The sequence below is a fragment of the Neopelma chrysocephalum genome, unplaced genomic scaffold (assembly GCF_003984885.1).
Source record: "Neopelma chrysocephalum unplaced genomic scaffold, ASM398488v2 Primary Assembly neopelma1_25, whole genome shotgun sequence".
In the NCBI taxonomy this organism is placed as follows: domain Eukaryota; kingdom Metazoa; phylum Chordata; class Aves; order Passeriformes; family Pipridae; genus Neopelma; species Neopelma chrysocephalum.
This window is the reverse complement of record NW_020897694.1, coordinates 32993421-33010243: the sequence shown is the minus strand read 5'-3', so window position 1 is coordinate 33010243 and position 16823 is coordinate 32993421. Positions and strand designations below refer to the sequence as shown.

Here is a 16823-nt window from a genome sequence, read left to right as displayed (position 1 = left end):
TTCCTAGCTCCTTGTATCAGGTACTGGCAAATACATGGCTTACAATCTGTGTGTGTGTGTGTGTGTATGTTAAGTTTTGGGTGGTTGGGGTTTTTTTTAATGGTGGGATTTATGATTAAGAATTGTTTCAGTCTGTGATTCAGGCATTTGTGGTTTAGGGGATGCATTAGTTTTACTGCTGGTCAAAATTTAAAGTTATTTTTAGACAAATTATCTCCTCTCCAATATTAAACATATGCAGTGGAAAAGACTGGCATAGATTCTTTACTGTAATTTTATTTTTAGAGGTGCTGATGATATTAATGCAACATACAAAGATAGTCCAGAAAACTAGAGAGGCTTTTTCTTCTGCATGCAGCATCTCTGATTTTTAAGTAGGTAGCATAGAGGAGTGTGTATTTTGAGAGCATGTTTTATCAGGAGAATTCAACTTTTTATTTTCCTCTTGTTCATCTCTGGAGTTAGGCCTTTAAGGCAGCAGCATTGTGGTAAAGGCAAATATGCCATTTGCACCACTGGTATTGTTGGAAGTCTGGGACATAATCAATCCTGAGCATATTTATCTCACCAACACAGTTCATATAGGAAGAGTGTTAAAGACCAAAATCTGATAGTGTCAAAAGAAAAAAAAGTTCCACTGATTTTTTGTGAGGTTTGTTCTAAGAGTTTAAGCCTTAAGCTGAGTCCCTGAAGTTATTTGTATGTGACAGTGCACCTGTTGTATGAGTAGACTCACAGACATGACTTCATTGTTCTGCTCAGCTGTCTTCGCGAATGCAACGTGATGTGGACATCAGAGACCCTGTTAGAGCTTCCTGATTGCCTAATCAGTTTTCTGTCAGGTACTGACCTGACTAGATTCACCATCCTGGTGGGATGCTTTAAAACTCTGCTAGCTGGCACCATTCTGCCCAGGGACCATGTATCAGAAAGCAGCTGGGGGTGGATGGCATGCGGTGCCGTTCATCGCAACCCCTTTGCTGTGTCTACACCATCTGAAATCACTGCACAAGAGTCAGTCGGTACACAACACAAATGATTCTACCTGCTAACTTGGTCATGCTCCCCGAGGTTGTATGGGTGGTATTTTTGCTCTCTGTCCTTTTAGTACGAGTTGTTTATACACATAAGAGATACAAGCCCTGAAAAACGCTGTTCATAGCCTTGGAGAAGTACCTACGCTAGCTCACCTCCTTTGTGAAATCCACGGGGCACAAAGATGGCTTGTGTGGCTGAGCTTCCCTACAAGAATGGGTCAAGTTAGGCAGGTTACCACCATTCTCGTGTTTGGAGTTCTTTCCAGATACTCAGCAGACATGCCTGAAGTACCATGCTGTTGTAAATTACTCAGAGATGGTCTGAGTATTTTCTGTTACTGAGCACAACCCCTGGCTTTGGAGTAAATATTTAAAGATTTGTGCCAAATTGAGAGCACTTGAATTCATATTTTGTGTGAACAGATGACAGTATGTTAAGCAGTTGAAGAAACATGAGGAAGAGGATTAACAGAGAACGACTAAAGTTCCATAAGGGTCTATAATGCTTAGAGAAGTCCAGTTAATATTTTCAGGTGTTCACTCATTGCTTTAGGTTGGTTGAGAGGTGTTTTTGAAAGGAGGAGAGCAGGAGAGGAGACTGGAAAGAGAAGTTTAAATTGACTAGCTTCAGACATGACTGTTGTTTAACTCAGGAATATGTATGTGTATGCTTTACCAGCATTTGGCATGATCACAGGCACATTAATTCCGTTACCTCTTTTAAACTTTGAACTTAGCTATCAGTACTTAGATGCTTCTGTTTATACTGTACCAGTTTAGGTGGTACAGGTGTTAATTTTTTTTTAGTCCATTTGAGAAACCGTTTTCACCAGCTGTTGAACTTTTTTTCAAAGACTTCACAGTTTTGGTATCTTTGGTATCTGTAAAACACAGAAAAGCTAGCCTCCTACTGTGTAATTATGTAGGTAATGACTGCAAATTGCTTAGTAGTTTTATATGTTAAAATATATTTTTATATGTACACACATATATATAATTGCAAAGTTCATGTCAAGAATACTAGATTAGTTTTACATTGAGGAATGGAATGTTACCTTAGAGAATAGAATAGGCCTAAAATTTGTCTATATGCTTTGACTGCTGTAGAAATTTAATTTTTGTGACAGACTGAGGGACCATTTCTAATGAGAAAAACCACAGCAGGTAACGTGACACGGAGTGGCTTTCTTATGGGTATCCTGCAAGAGAAAGCCAAAATTGGTTCTCTGGTTTTGTTTCCAGGTTTTTCCAGGTTTAGCAAAAATGAAGCAGCTGTTTGTGCAGACTAGGATAATGTCAACACAAATCCTGAGAAACCTAAAAAAGTAGGAACTGTTGTCACTAAGGGCTGTGACAAAACTGTCTCGCATTGAAGAGGCAGAGCTGCATCTTCCATGTGGAGCTACCACAGGTATTTTGGCAGTGTTGTTTGTCCAGACTTAATGTTACAAGGCAGCTGCGTAAAGCCTACTCAGATAGTCCTGAAGAAACCCAACAGCCCTCTGAGCCTGAAGCCTGACTGTTTGAAAGACTCCTTGCTGTAAGCCAAGGACAAATATTTGTCTGACTATATTTACCAATTTATTTAGTATGAGATTAAAGCAGTTGGGGTTGTAAAGCATGCAGCCAGAGTGTGGGACCTGAATTAAATTGATTACTTAACCATGCCCTTTACCCAACCCTGTAAAATGCCACTCTCACTTCCTGCAAGCGGCTTCTAAGTGTTTATTTCAGCCTGGAAAAGAGAAGGCTTCGGGGTGACCTAACTGCCCCTTTCAGTACCCGAAGGGAATTTACAGGAAAGATGGGGCAAGACTATTTACAAGAGCATGTAGTGACAGGACAGGTTCAAAGTGAAAGAGAGTAAGTTTAGACTGGATATTAGGAAGAAGTTCTTTGTTGTCAGGGTGGTGAGGCACTGGAACAGGTTGCCCAGAGAAGTTGCGGATGCCCCATCCCTGGAGCTGTTTAAGGCCAGCTTGGACGGGGCTCTGAGCAACCTGGTCTAGTGGAAGGTGCCCCTGCCCACGGCAGGGGAGTTGGAACTGGATGATCTTCAAGGTCCCCTGCCAACCCAAACCGTTTAGTGATTCTTTGATTTTCCGTGAGAGTGTAAAAGCTGGGTAGCGCGGGTGCTGGCCGGAGCACCCGGGGCGGGAGGCGGGAATGGCCGGTCGCGGCTGCAGGTGCACAGCGGCGCTGCGGGTCCGTCGCAGGGGTGTTCGCGGGCCGGAGCTGACGCTGGGTAAGGCACAGCTGTGCCCCTGAGCAGTCTACCGCCGTCCCGGGACCGGGCGGTGCTTCGGGAGGTGGGCCGTGACCCGCGGCAGGCGGGGCCGAGGCCGGGGCCGCGCCCCTTCCGGCGGGCGCTGCCGGAACCCGTGGAGCGGAGCGGGCGGCCAGGGCCGGGACGCCGTTTCGCCCTCGCTGCTGTTGACCCCCGCGCTCCCGCTGCCGGTCCCTCTTCCCTCCCGTCCCGTCCCCTCATGGCGGTGGAGCGCGCGGGCACCGGCCCCTCCCGCCGCCCGCTCCGGCCTCCCCCGCCCCCGTCTCCTCCTCTTCGTTCGCCGCTGCCTGCGGGGATGTGAGGGGGCCGTGACCACAGGTACCGGCGGGGAGAGGCGTGCAGGGCGTCCGGCCGGCCCCGCGGGGGGCGGGGGGAGGCGGGGCTCCCTCCCCGCGGAGCGCTCGGCGCAAGGCCCTGGGCGCGGGCGCTGCGGGTGAGGAGCGGGCGGGCCGGGGGCGGCGGCGGTTGCGGGGCTCTGGGTCTTGGACCTGCCTGTAGCAGCCCAGGGTGGATTTCTCCGTAGTGGGAAGCTTGCTGTGGTTTGGGCAGAGAAGGCTGGAACTAAAAACCCTAAATCTGGGTGTTTGTGGGGCTCTCCCGCCGGGCAGAAGTGGCCGGGTACGGTGGCTGGGTCTGCCAGAGCTCTGGAGCCGCTGTGCCTCGTACTGGAGTGTTGCTAACCAGGGAGCTAAACCGGTTCGTCTTCAGGGTTGGGTTACCCGAGGTTGAGGGTTGAGCAGAGCAGCTTCGGTAGAACTTCAGAGCCCTGACGGTGCTTTAGTTTGACATGGAAAACGGTAATCTTAACTTTGCATTGTAGTTCATTGTAGGCTTAAGCAGCGCCAGAGGAGGTTTAGGTTGGACATGAGAAGAAATTTCTTCACAGAAAGGGTGACATTGGAATGGGCTGCCCAGGGAGGTGGTAGAGTCAGCATCCCTGAAGGTGTTCAAGGAAATAGAGGACGTGGCACTTAGTGCCATGATCTAGTTGACATGGTGGTCTTGGGTCACGGGTTGGACACAGTGTTCTCGGAGGTCTTTTCCAACCTAATTGATTCTGTGATTCAGAATGATGATTTCTGTTTGTTCATACACTGTGAAGATGTTGCCTGGATCTGACTCTTTTGTCCCTGTTTTATTCCCCTGATCTTTTCTGTTTTAAGCAGTCAGCTTTCTCCATTTCACTGCAATGTCTTTAATGTTGCTTTTAATTAAAACATAATCATCGTGGCTCTTTCTTAATGCTTTTGATGTGCCTTGTATAGAGTTAGGGTTTTTCCCTGGAAGATAACAGCTTCATCAATAGGAAATTATTGCGTAGGTATTTGTCAGTATCAACGTATTTAGAATTCAGTGTCACACTAGTTCTGCTTTTGTTAAAGTGGTTGATTCTTAGCATAAAATCCTGGCAAAAAGAAGGCAGGTTGTAACAGGTTATATCAGTCATGTCAAAGGAATAGCAGTGACTAATATCTAGATTTGACTTTTACATCCTGAGTTATCTTAAATTTGAAACTGCCCATCTGAAATACTAAAGGTGGAACTTGAGTGGCCCTGTGCTGGTGACTCTTCCCACTGAGAGTAGAGGTAACGTGTCAGATACAGCAAAAGTGAAGCAACTCTTATCTTGAGTCTATTTTTATAGATTTCCTGGAAAACAGTTAATACAACATCATCTGCCTGTGGCACTGTCTGTATTTGCATTCAGTTAATAAATAACACTCTTTTAGTGAAGGTATTTGTAGCTTTATGTGAAAATGCTTTAATTAAAGGTCATTCTTTTCATAGAAGTGAATAACTACAAATAGAACATGCAAAGAAGAAGTTTTTAGTGTGGCATTTTTTTTATTTCCTCCTGGTTTTATAAAATGGAATAGTTGTTGCTTTTGTTTTATTAATAGAAATCTACTGTAAAGAATAAATTTCACCATCATTTAACTGAACCTTTTAAAATGAGCAACTTAAGAATGGTTAAGGTATGTTTTGCTTTCTGAGCACGTGCTAGTATATATGCATATACATAACAATATAAACAAATATTTTTTTAGTTTGCCTGCGAAATATGTAAATAATTATATGTATAAGTTTGAGCAGTCATTTAACTTTGACAGAGCTGGAGAACTGTATCTGTATTGGGGCAGATTTACAAAGTTGCAAAATTGAATATAGTGTTTCGTAAACAGTGTATATAGAATCTTTGGGTACTGCGTGCGTGCATCTTGGCCTTTTAAAGATGCACATGACTCAGTTTTGAACTGGCAGCTCTTTTATCCGAATGCTGTGTTACATCTGCCCCTTCAATGTTCTCTCTATACCTGTGCTTAAAAGATACATTCATGAGTGGACAGAACACAACTGAGGGGGACTTGGATTAAAGAGTTAGGTATATTTGGGGGATTTTAGTAACTTTACTGAGACTATTTCTGTGTTCATACTCCCCACTGCTCCAGAGTTCTGTATATCCAAAGGAGAGCTACAAAGATGATGAAGGCCCTAGAGGGGAAGCATACGAGGAGTAGCTGAGGTCACTTGCTTTGTTCAGCCTGGAGGAGACTGAGAGGAGACAACATTGCAATCTACAACTTGCTCACAAGGGGAAGCGGAGGGACAGACATTGATCTCTTCTTTCTGGTGACCAGTGACAGGACACGAGGCATGAAGCTGTGTCAGGGGAGATTTAGGTTGAATGTTAGAAAAATATTTTTCACCAAGAGAATGGTTGGGCACTGGAACAGGCTCCCCAGGCAAGTGATCACAGCACCAAGCCTGACAGAGTTCAGACCAGTGCGTGATTCTTTGGGCTGTCCTGTGCAGGGCCAGGAGATAGACTTGGCCCTTGGGCATCCCTTCCAACTCAGCATATTCTGTCATTCTTATCTTGAGTTATATAAACATCCTCTGAAAGCTCAGCATACTGAAGTCAGTAATTAAAACTATATTAGTTATTTTGTAAGAAAAGTGCCTTACAGAAAAAACCAGAAAGGACTAGGATAGTATTTCAGTTCAACTTTAACATAGTGCCTTCTAAAGAATAGCTTAGATCACAAGTTAGTTTCTTTGATTTGTGAAGTGAAAAGCAAAGGGATGAAATAATACTTCAGGCAAGACATACCTAAGGAAGATGAAATTTAAAATCACATTACTTTGTGTTTTTAAACAAAAATCCTGTCCCTTTTTAAAGCATAGATGAGACATTGTAAAGTCTTGTGTGTCATGCATGAAAATGAAATCAGCTTGAAATTATGGACAGTTTTTTTGCTGAATTCTTAAAATGCCACTTAATACTATTTAAAACTTCTGTTTTAGAAACCTAACTTCGAAATATTTTAGAAGTAAATGCCTCTGGATTTTGGAACAAAATTGGTATGTATAATGAGCCTTCTAAAGGCTCATCACCGAACATTTGGATTTTTGTTTTGTTAGGGAGTGTTTCTTTCTGTTACCTGTAGTTTTATGCCTGTGGAAAGGAAGAAGTGAACACATAATAGCCAGTGTGACACATAATAGTCAATGTTTATTTATTAAAGCAACTTGTTGATTCAACCCCTTTTTCTTCCATGGAAAGCTTTATGGCTAAAGGGCATTAAGTAGGTGCTTTATTCCAATGTTAGAAACATAAAAATTTTCATGGAGCTCTTGTAAAAGAGCAGAATTTACAATAAAATACCGCAGAACAGCTCAAAAGATGCGGAATGGCTGTACCTGGAGTAACTATTGTTTTGCCTGAACAGGCCTTTGTTTTAAAATCTTCTGCATGAGTCATGTCTGAATGAATTACATTCAGGCAGGAATAATTTGCTATACAAGTGCAGGAGGTTATACTAATAGAGAAGCTGAATATGAGTCAACAGTGACTACTGAGAAAGGGCTAGGAAAACCACCTGTTTTGGGTGTATAAGAAGAAATATAGTTTTTCACTGATTTGTGGAAGTAATAACTCAAGATAAAGCACTGTATGCAGCTTTGGGAGTTGCATTTAAAAAAAGCTATTCGGAAGGAACCCAGAGGGTGACACAGCAGGAGGTGCTGAGCACCTAACTTACAGAGTAATCTTAATATGTGGGTGCAAAGATAAATGGGCTTGTATCTTTTCCAAATCCAGAATGAACAAACACAGTGGGCTTTGGTAGTGAAAGTGAAGATCTAGGTGAAGATCATTAGATAGTGAGAATTCCTAACGGCATCAAAGCATGGCTGCCGTGTTTGTGAAGTTTCTTTTTCAAGTATTTCTTGGGAGAAGCTTGGCTGACTTATTTGTGATGAGAAGCAGCAGTGAATGATGCAGTACGTGGCAAAAGGTTGAAGTAAAGGGCCTCTTAAGGTCATTTTTTGCTTACTTACATCATCCTGTTCACAGTTTAAAAGATCAGGTTTTAGATAAGAAAATTGTGAATTCTGGTATTTAAATAATTTAGCGTATATTTAGATTACTTCCTGTAAGTCTTGTAAGACTGTCTACTGAACTCTAGAGGGACTGTGGCCAAGTAAGTAAAGTTGGAACAATCTACCATGTCTGCCTTTCCCAAGTCTAATTCTTGCTTCTATACAATGTACAGCTTGTGGAATTGATACTAATTTTCTTTGGCTGATATCTCCCACATACTTACTTAAGCTGACTTGCTTTTGAATGTAAACTGTTATTTCATCTCATTACGCCTCTTTTAGTGTTTCTGCATATTTAGAGAACTTACTTGCTACAATAAATGTAACATCTTTGAGCGCTGTGTTTGTGCTGCCTTTTTGAGGCAAAGAAACATTACCTTGTATTTTAGACGAGAGAGTCTGTATCTTGCCAACATTCATCATGCTTTTTGGTTACACCTTGAAAATAAGCAAACAAACTTGTGGCTAATCTGGACTTTCTTATGTTCCGCAGTTTTTTTTTTTACATTCAAAGTTTCTCCATCTCTCCCTGTCTGTTAATCTTCCAACCTGGTATACGTTCCCTGTATAGTCTGCCATTGCCCTGTTGCGTGCTGAGAGTTATGACTCAGGATAGCAGCAGATCCACAGGTAGTTCATTAACAAGTGAGTTTTGGAGGCATTGTAAAAGTTGTAGCTTCTGTGGGTAGGAGAGTCTCATCCCCTCATTACACCACTGAGATCAGAGCAGTCAACTAGTATTCCTCCATGACACTGCTGGTCTTGAGTGGATGAAATGTTCTTTGTGTTAAAATCAGCTGTGAACTTGATTACAGAACCTTTGCAGAACTCTGCTACTGCTGGTTTTATTTAACTCTTACATTTTCTGGTTTCTCTCCGGTTTATAACCTAGTAGTGGCCCTGGCTGCTGAGATGCAGTGGTTTTGCATGTCCCAAAGCAGAAACATGGAGGCACATTTATTTCAGAAACTGCTTGTTTCATGTAATTTTCTTTTCTTATTTCCAAAGATAATTTTTCTTTATAATAATTTTGAGGATGCATTAGTTCTTCTTCTTTACTGAGTCTTAGGGTTAGAATTGAACTACTGATTTCCTGAAGTGGAAAGCTTCCGGTGCCTGGTGTTGCTTTGACCTTGCAGCTGTACGTATCAGTTCTACCTGTGCAAATTATATCTCTTCAGAGAGAACTTGGGTTCACCATGACTATGGGACATTTGTCTGCAATTGTAGACATCTGTATAAACAGGGGAAAGTATGACAGTCCAGCCCAAGCAGAAATGGGACTGGCCATGTCTGTGAGGACAAATAAACTTGATGAGAAGAGCTAGCAGTAATTTACCTGAATTTATGTAATTTAAGTGATGAAGATGTGAGTCGTTTACAAGTTTAACAAAGTGGCTGACAGGGCATCAAAAACTCTTTAGTGTATTTGGGACATGGGGTAAAGTAGAACTACTAGTTTTGAAGTGTAGCATCCTTTTAAAGTATAAATTCATAAAATTACCTGTTAGCTCACAAGTTTCCTCATTCTTCTGCAATCAGATTCTTTTGCTGCTGCAGAGGAAAGCCGCCTGTGCTTCTCCCTTGTCTCTGAAATGCAGTGGGTGGAAGATGTCAGGATGGGACTAAGTGATGCTCTTTCCCTCTGTTAGTGTAGGTGAAGATATGCAAGCCAGGGAGAGAATAAAAAGGAAAAAAAAGTACGGAGAGTTCTCTTTTAGTAAAAAGCTATACTAGTAAAAATACTCCCTTTAGTAATATAACAAAAGTAGCAACTGTTGAAAAAAGTGGTAGAGTATAAAAGCTTAGCAAAAGCAGCCCCTCCTCCCCCAGGTGATGCTATACCAGTGTCACATTTTGCACCAGCTGGAGCTGGAAGAACATTCATAGCTCGATTACCTGAACAGTGTGCCTTACACCTGCTAGAGAAGATGGCAGAGAGAACAGTTGCAAAAGCCTGTTGATGTCTTTTCCTTGCATTAAAAAATCCCTTTATTCTTCAGGGGACTGAAAGTCTTGTTGGAATTCAAAACCAGGGGAATGTTTTATGTGGTAGGTGAGGCTGCTAGGTCTGGTCTATCTCATGCATTGTGATTTCTTTTCCTCTACTTCTTCACAGCCTCACTGGATGCAGGTAGGAGGATCTGTGTTCAGGTTTAACATTAACCTACCTGTAGCTCTCTGCTAGGTTTTTCCTAGGGGTATAGAAAATTAATCAAAATCGGAAGCACGAAAATGCAGGGAAAAGTAGTACTGAAAGAAGGCAGGTTCTGAAGAAACAGGTGCTTCATACAGGTATGGGAAACTGTAATATAAATCAACAAACAAATGCCTTATTTCTTGCCAGATTTTCCTGGTTGTTAAAGAATAATTGCATGTGCATGCATGTCAGGCTTGTTTGTGTTATGGAGATGACTATATGATTAAACACCCTTCTAATATTCTCTTTTATTTTTCTAGGGAGTTTATGTGGAAGAAATGCTGTGACTGTTCTCAAACTCTCTTACAGACTGATTTCAACGTAAGTCATTGTTTGATCAGTATCATCAGTTACATGGTGTGCCAGCCACAGATCTGTGTACTCAATGAAAAGAAAAATAAATCCCATATTTGTAAGCTTTGCTTAACATTTCTCAAAGAACTTTTATTTGTTTGGGTATCAGTTTTTATATGCCAGGTATATAACCATTCCTTCACTGTGTTCAGACTTGTTAGTCATCCATGGTGCAAGCTCTCACATGCTTCAAAGATTGCTTTTTTTTTTTTAAACACTGTTAGCAGAGACCATTTGTAGGAGAACCAGTCACATGAGCTGTTGAGGATTTTCCTATACAGCATGTATTTCTACCAGTTTAATTCTAATGTGTTTATTTTGTTCAGGTTTTGGTGTTGCATCATTTTGTGTTGAGTAACAGAAGTTCTACTCCTCATTGATCAATGTGACAGTGTTTAGTAGTTTACGAAATGAGCCAAACTCGTGGGAGATATGACTTCTGTATTGGTCTGGTGTTGGCTATGAGTTCCAGCATTTTCATTGGAGGAAGTTTCATCCTGAAAAAGAAAGGTCTCCTCCGGTTAGCCAGGAAAGGCTCCATGAGAGCAGGTAAATAAATACATCTTGTAATAAATTGCCAATGTTTAGATTTTGCTGTTTGACAGATTACTAAACCAATGATCTTGTTTTGACTTTGAGGGTTTTTTGTTTGTTAAATGTATATGAAAACTAAAACATAGGGCTGATGTGTTTTTCCTCTGGTGTCAGATACCCCTAACTCTGTGTGTGATACGTGCTATTTAATTTGTATGTAATACCCTCTGGGGACACTTGTCAAAGGATTCCTTTACATGTCAGTTAAGTCTAAATTGTACTTGCAAATTGAACGTGGAAGCAGCACTCTTAACTACATCTGTGCTCCTGAATGAGTGAATTTAGGAGAGTTAACAATGTTGGAGTGTCAGGAGATTGTTTTAGAAAACTAAAAATCACGTGTGGTAATTGAGTGTAACCAGCAGTGTCCCTTGAGGATTCATACTGGAAGAAATACTATTAAATATCTTCATCAGTGATATAGACAGTGGGATTGAGTGCTCTGCCACTGAGTTTGGTGGATGACACCAAGCTGAGTGGGGCAGCTGATGCACTAGAGGGAAAGGATGGCATCCTGGATGGGCTTGAGGAGTGAGTCTGTGCAAACCTCATGAGGTTTAACAAGAACAAGCGCAAGGTGCTACACTTGGGTTAGGGCAACCCACAGTATCAGTAGCAGCTGCAGATGAACAGATGGAAAGCAGCCCTGCTGAGAAGGACTTGGGGGTGCTGCTGGATGAACAGCTGACAATGACCTGGCAATTTGTGCGCTCGCAGCCCAGAAAGCCAATCGTATCCAGTGGCCAGCAGGTGGAGGGAGGTGATTCTGCTCCTCTGCTCTGCTCTGATAAGACCCCACCTGGAGTGCTGCATCCAGCTCTGGGGTGCTCAGCACAGGAAGGACATGGACCTGTTGGAGCAAGTCCAGAGAAGGGCCATGAAAATGATCAGAGGGATGGAACACTTCTCCTATGTGGACAGGCTGACAGAGTTGGAGTTGTTCAAAGAGAAGGCTCTGGGGAGAACTTTCAGCACCTTCCAGTACCTAAAGGGGGCTTATAAGAAAGACAGAGATTTTTTTTATTTTTTTTTTACCAGGGCCTGTAGTGACAGTACAAGGGGCATTGGTTTTAAACTGAAAGAGGATAGATTTAGATAGGATAGTTGCAGCATCCTCAGATCATTCAGAAGGTTGACTGAATATTTTTGATTCAGTACCTGTCATCTTTGCTTCTAAAAGATGGTTGATCTTGATATACCATAGTTCATGCTCCCTGGTTTGGAACGAGAAAGTGTGATGTTTGCACATGTAATCAACCACATAAACCATGTACGATTTCCACAGAGTAGCACTCTTAGTAAGAGACACATAACTTGGCTTTTCATGTCATTACAGTGAGTTGAAAGAACTGTTTCTCACAGCAATGCATATATGGTCATCAGCCATTTCTAATACAAAAGAAATAACTGGTTTTCAAAGTAGGCTGTAGGAGGCAGATGCATGTCAGAAATTGAAGATGTTCTACCTAGAAAGCCTAAGTATCAAAAGGTTGCCCATGTTTTTAAAGGCAGGGGCTACAAAAATTATTTTATGTCATGGCAGCATTACTAGTGATGGAGTGTTGATGTATGTTTTTAGTGGAGCAGCAAACATTCTTTCAATTTTAGGTCAAGGTGGTCATGCATACCTTAAGGAGTGGCTGTGGTGGGCTGGACTTCTTTCAAGTAAGTATCAAAAATATATTCATCTAAGTGTCGCAAATACAATCTGCATGATATAATTTTAATAAATAACTCTGCCACAGATGGCAGCAATGATTACAAAAAAAGGAACAAGATTGGGATGCTACAACGTATGGTAATGCTATCTGGAGATTGATGGGTGCAGCTCTAAGGATTTTAATATAACTTCTCTCATACCAGAAGTTCTTCCTTTAATTTAACTGCCCTCTTTGTGCAGTGGAGCTAGACAGACATTGGTCTTCTTGTAGGTCTTTGCTACTATATGCATTCTGGTTTTTGTCTTAGCAGAGAAGTGCCTAGATATATTGGATTCCTTAGAGGGAAGCATATTTTGGGATTATGTCTATTTTCTGAACTTCTTTCATTGCTTAAGCTCTCAACTTACTGGCTGTATTCAGGTAACTGGCTTATTGTATGTGCTGCGCTGTATCCTGCTATTGCAGATTTCTCCATGGAGAAGTTCATGAGTCAAGTAGGCAGGTTGAGCAGCTAGAACACAGACACTAAAAGAAAACACCTTGTGATTTGGTAGAATTAATTCTAATACCTGTTGCAGTTCCACAGCCTGTTTTTAAAATTTAATAGTGGGGCGGAGGGGCAAGGGTGTGCTCTGCTAGTACTGCTGGCTGAATGCTGTAATTAGAATTTCCATTGTTCCTTACTGCATGTCTGTGGCTACACAAACACTTGCACTGAATGTCAGGTTTGTTGTGTGACAGTCTAACTCCTGTTTTTTAATTACTGTTCCTCTGCAGTGGGAGCTGGCGAAGTAGCTAACTTTGCTGCCTATGCTTTTGCACCAGCTACGTTAGTGACTCCTTTAGGAGCTCTCAGTGTTCTTGTAAGGTAAGAAACACTAACAGAAAGCAGTGTGATTTGAGAGAGAGAAGTAAAACATTTCTTTAGTTATTTGTCACTGAACTATGCTGTAATAAATGGGGTTTGTTCTTAACAATAAAGAGTGCTTATAAACATCAGGAGTAACTTTTAAGTTTCTCCAAATACCCAGTGACTGTGATATGAAAGGGCTCTAGCAATGCATCTACACTTCTATGTCTGAAGAGTATTGTCTTCTGCATTTCAAGAACCTGGTGTATACAACAGAGCAGTATTTTCATTCCTAAGTAAAGATTTCTGTCTTTCTAAAATTATTTTTGCAAGTTCTTAGAGCATTTTTTTGCTGATAGCATAAAAAGGGGGTTCTGGGGAGAGATGCCAAATATTAACAGGTAGTTGTGTCCATAGCAAGTATCTTGAGATAACTATTTTTAAGCTGCACTCTGTGTATGCAAGTGACCTTTACAGTCAAAGCAACCTGTAAGTTGATGAGAAAATGAATATTACTAATTCCATGTTTGTTGGTGCATTTTTTTCTTCTTAGTGCCATTCTGTCATCCTTCTTTTTAAACGAAAAACTTAATTTACATGGAAAAATAGGGTGTTTGCTAAGTATACTGGGATCAACTGTGATGGTAATTCATGCTCCACAAGAGGAGGAAGTAGAAACTTTGGATGAAATGTCCCACAAACTAGGTGATCCAGGTAAGAAAAATGCTGGCTTGATATGTACACAGCCCATCATTTCTTTATTATAGTTTCATTACTGCTGCTCTCAAGTTTCGGGAAGATAGCCTGTGTTTGCTTCATTTTGTGTGAATGAATTAGAGATTTGAATTCTGTAACATAATTCCATAGGGAACTTTGTGTGATGCCAGTGAACTTGTCTGGTCTTGAACAAAGAGTCATGATGTGAAGCACTGAGATGACTGTTTATATAAATGCAGCAGCACAGGTGGATAAACAAAACTTCTATAAATGTTGACTGAAGTGTGTCAGTCTCCAAGCCCAAGTCTGAGCCGTGCTTTAAAATGAAAAAGTAGGTGTCGTGATAAGTGTCTGCTGAGAAGTGAAATTCTGAAGATGAGCTGTTGTGCTTACATGGAAGATGAGGCACTCACAAATGCACATCTGCAAAATACAAAGGCAATCCCCTTTTTAAACATGAGGAAATAGACAGCACAGATTAAAAAGCTATTCTTAAAGAATGACTTGATTTTTGGAAATGTGCAATGAATGCAGCTGCCTGCCAAAACCTAACTCCCTAAAAAGAGTCAGTTCAGACTCAAGCCTGTATCCGGCGGCATCTACACCTCAGTGAGTCTGCGTGTAAGGCAATTTAGCAATCTAATCCTGTAGATGTCTTGCCAATAGACTGGTAAAGGTAATACAACATGCCTGGGGTTCATTGTTTTGGTTAGCTCACTCTAAAGTCATTTTAACTGTGATGTTGGAGGGGTAATGAGAAACATCCTGAACTCTTCTGTTTAAGCTGAGTCGGTCAAATTGTTAATAAGTGTTTTCTTGGTACCCCTAAGACATTTTTGGTAGTGTCCACAACTAACAAGACTTTTTTCCCCCCAACCACAGGTTTTGTGGTCTTCGCAACGGTTGTTGTAATTGTGTCTTTAATTTTGATATGTGTGGTGGGACCTCGCCATGGACAGACCAACATTCTTGTGTACATAACAATTTGCTCTGTAATTGGAGCCTTGTCAGTCTCCTGTGTAAAAGGTTTGGGCATCGCTATAAAGGAACTTTTTGCAGGAAAACCAGTGCTGAAACATCCCTTGTCTTGGATTCTGCTGCTAAGCCTTACTGTCTGTGTGAGCACGCAGATCAACTATTTAAACAGGGCTCTGGATATATTCAACACTTCAATAGTGACTCCAATATATTATGTAATCTTTACAACATCTGTTTTAACTTGTTCTGCCATCCTTTTCAAGGAATGGCAGCACATGGCGGCTGATGACATTATTGGCACCTTCAGTGGCTTCCTGACTATTATTGTGGGGATCTTTTTATTGCATGCCTTCAAAGATGTTAATTTCACCCTAGCAAATCTGCCCCTCTCTTTGCGGAAGGATGATAGAGCAGCAAATGGCACTTTGCTGAGCACATACGACAGCTTTCATGATGATGAAGAAAGTTCTGCCTGTCTAGGTGAAATGCAGTCCACTGAGAGTCTCTCAGCCAGGAGAAATGGAAGTCTGTCAGCCTTCTGAAAATAGCTACATGTTACTTAAGAAAAGAACAATTCTGTAACTCTGGAAATTTTTTTTCTGCTGTGAAATGTCTGATCTTGTCTGGAAATTCATGTACTTTTTAACAGTATGTGTAGACAATCGTTGATTTTTAAGTTTGATTAGTTTGGATAAAGAACACTGAAACTGTTTTTATTTGCCTTATTTTTACTTTAAAAAATACTAAAATGACCTCAGACCACAACTGGTTTTGTTGCTTAAGTTATGTGTAAATACTTTCATTTCATTCTTCTGTTTTTAAGATGTATTGCACTAATGACAATTTTATCAAAAATAAATGGCTTTATTTCTGCATTGGTGGTAAAAAGTTTGCAGTGAACCTGAATCCTTTGTACTTGTGCCCTGACTGACCACAGAGGGACTGTAACTGTAATGAAACAGGAGCTGCAGCAACTACTTCCATCCTAGTTTGTGAAAGAGGAAAGGGAAAGCTACAACCAAGCACAACTGATCCTTTGAACGTACTGCTGTATGCTAAACTTGCTGCATTTGCATCAAAACACCCCAGCTTTACCAAATCAGATTAACTGGCAGCAACAAGAAGGCAGGAGCTTCTACTCTGCTTGGATAGGGAGGCCATGCCATTTTATGCAGGAAGAAGAATTTGAGTCATTAATAGTAGCCAAAAAAAGCAATTCCCTCTTCTGTAAAAGCAGGTTCTGTCTGTACTGCACCATGCTGCCCTGGCTCTGCAGAGCTGCTCTGTGCTCTTGGTGTTGCAGCTTGAACTCAGAATTGCTTGAATAGAATTACTGTTTTGTTTGCAGTAACGCAGTTACTGGCTGTAACACTGAGTTTTTCAAAAAGGGCCAGAAAAATTGGAACATAATGTCACTGCTTAAAAAAGGGTTAAGGCAGGTAGGTGGTAATTTAAGTTTGCAAAGGCAGAAGATAAAAATTAGTGATAGAGGTTTTATAAAAACATTTCTACCATGTATATGAAGGTTGGAAATACTTGGAACAGAGACTGCTACTTACTGCTGGTTGTTGTCAGTTTTAGTGCTTACTGTTTAAGAGTATTTAAGATTTTTCCCAGAACAGAAAAAAACCCTCAACAGTCCTCACCTGTGAAACAAATTCTGCTGCCTTCCTTTGGTGCATGTCTTAACATACAGGAACAGCGAAGGTGTCAAACAAGAAAAAAGTTCTTTCAATTCTGGCTGAAGAACAGGATTTGAACT

At 41.3% G+C, this 16823-nt stretch overlaps 1 protein-coding gene across 8 annotated transcripts; it reads left to right on the top strand.

Moving 5' to 3' along the window:
* Window positions 1-3258: 3258 nt before the first annotated feature.
* Window positions 3259-15920, top strand: NIPA2 (NIPA magnesium transporter 2). 8 transcript variants are annotated; one of them, XM_027674821.1, is made up of 8 exons: window positions 3412-3642; window positions 6631-6687; window positions 10168-10228; window positions 10588-10810; window positions 12464-12520; window positions 13294-13384; window positions 13920-14080; window positions 14966-15920. In XM_027674821.1, the coding sequence occupies exons 4-8, from the start codon at window positions 10672-10674 to the stop codon at window positions 15601-15603; spliced, it is 1086 nt and encodes a 361-aa protein (XP_027530622.1). In that variant the 5' UTR covers window positions 3412-3642; window positions 6631-6687; window positions 10168-10228; window positions 10588-10671; the 3' UTR covers window positions 15604-15920. The 8 variants fall into 8 exon arrangements, with proteins under 8 accessions (XP_027530629.1, XP_027530622.1, XP_027530626.1 ...); XM_027674822.1 differs by lacking the exon at window positions 3412-3642 and adding an exon at window positions 3752-3831; XM_027674824.1 differs by lacking the exon at window positions 3412-3642 and adding an exon at window positions 3924-3942.
* The last annotated feature ends 903 nt before the right edge of the window (window positions 15921-16823 follow it).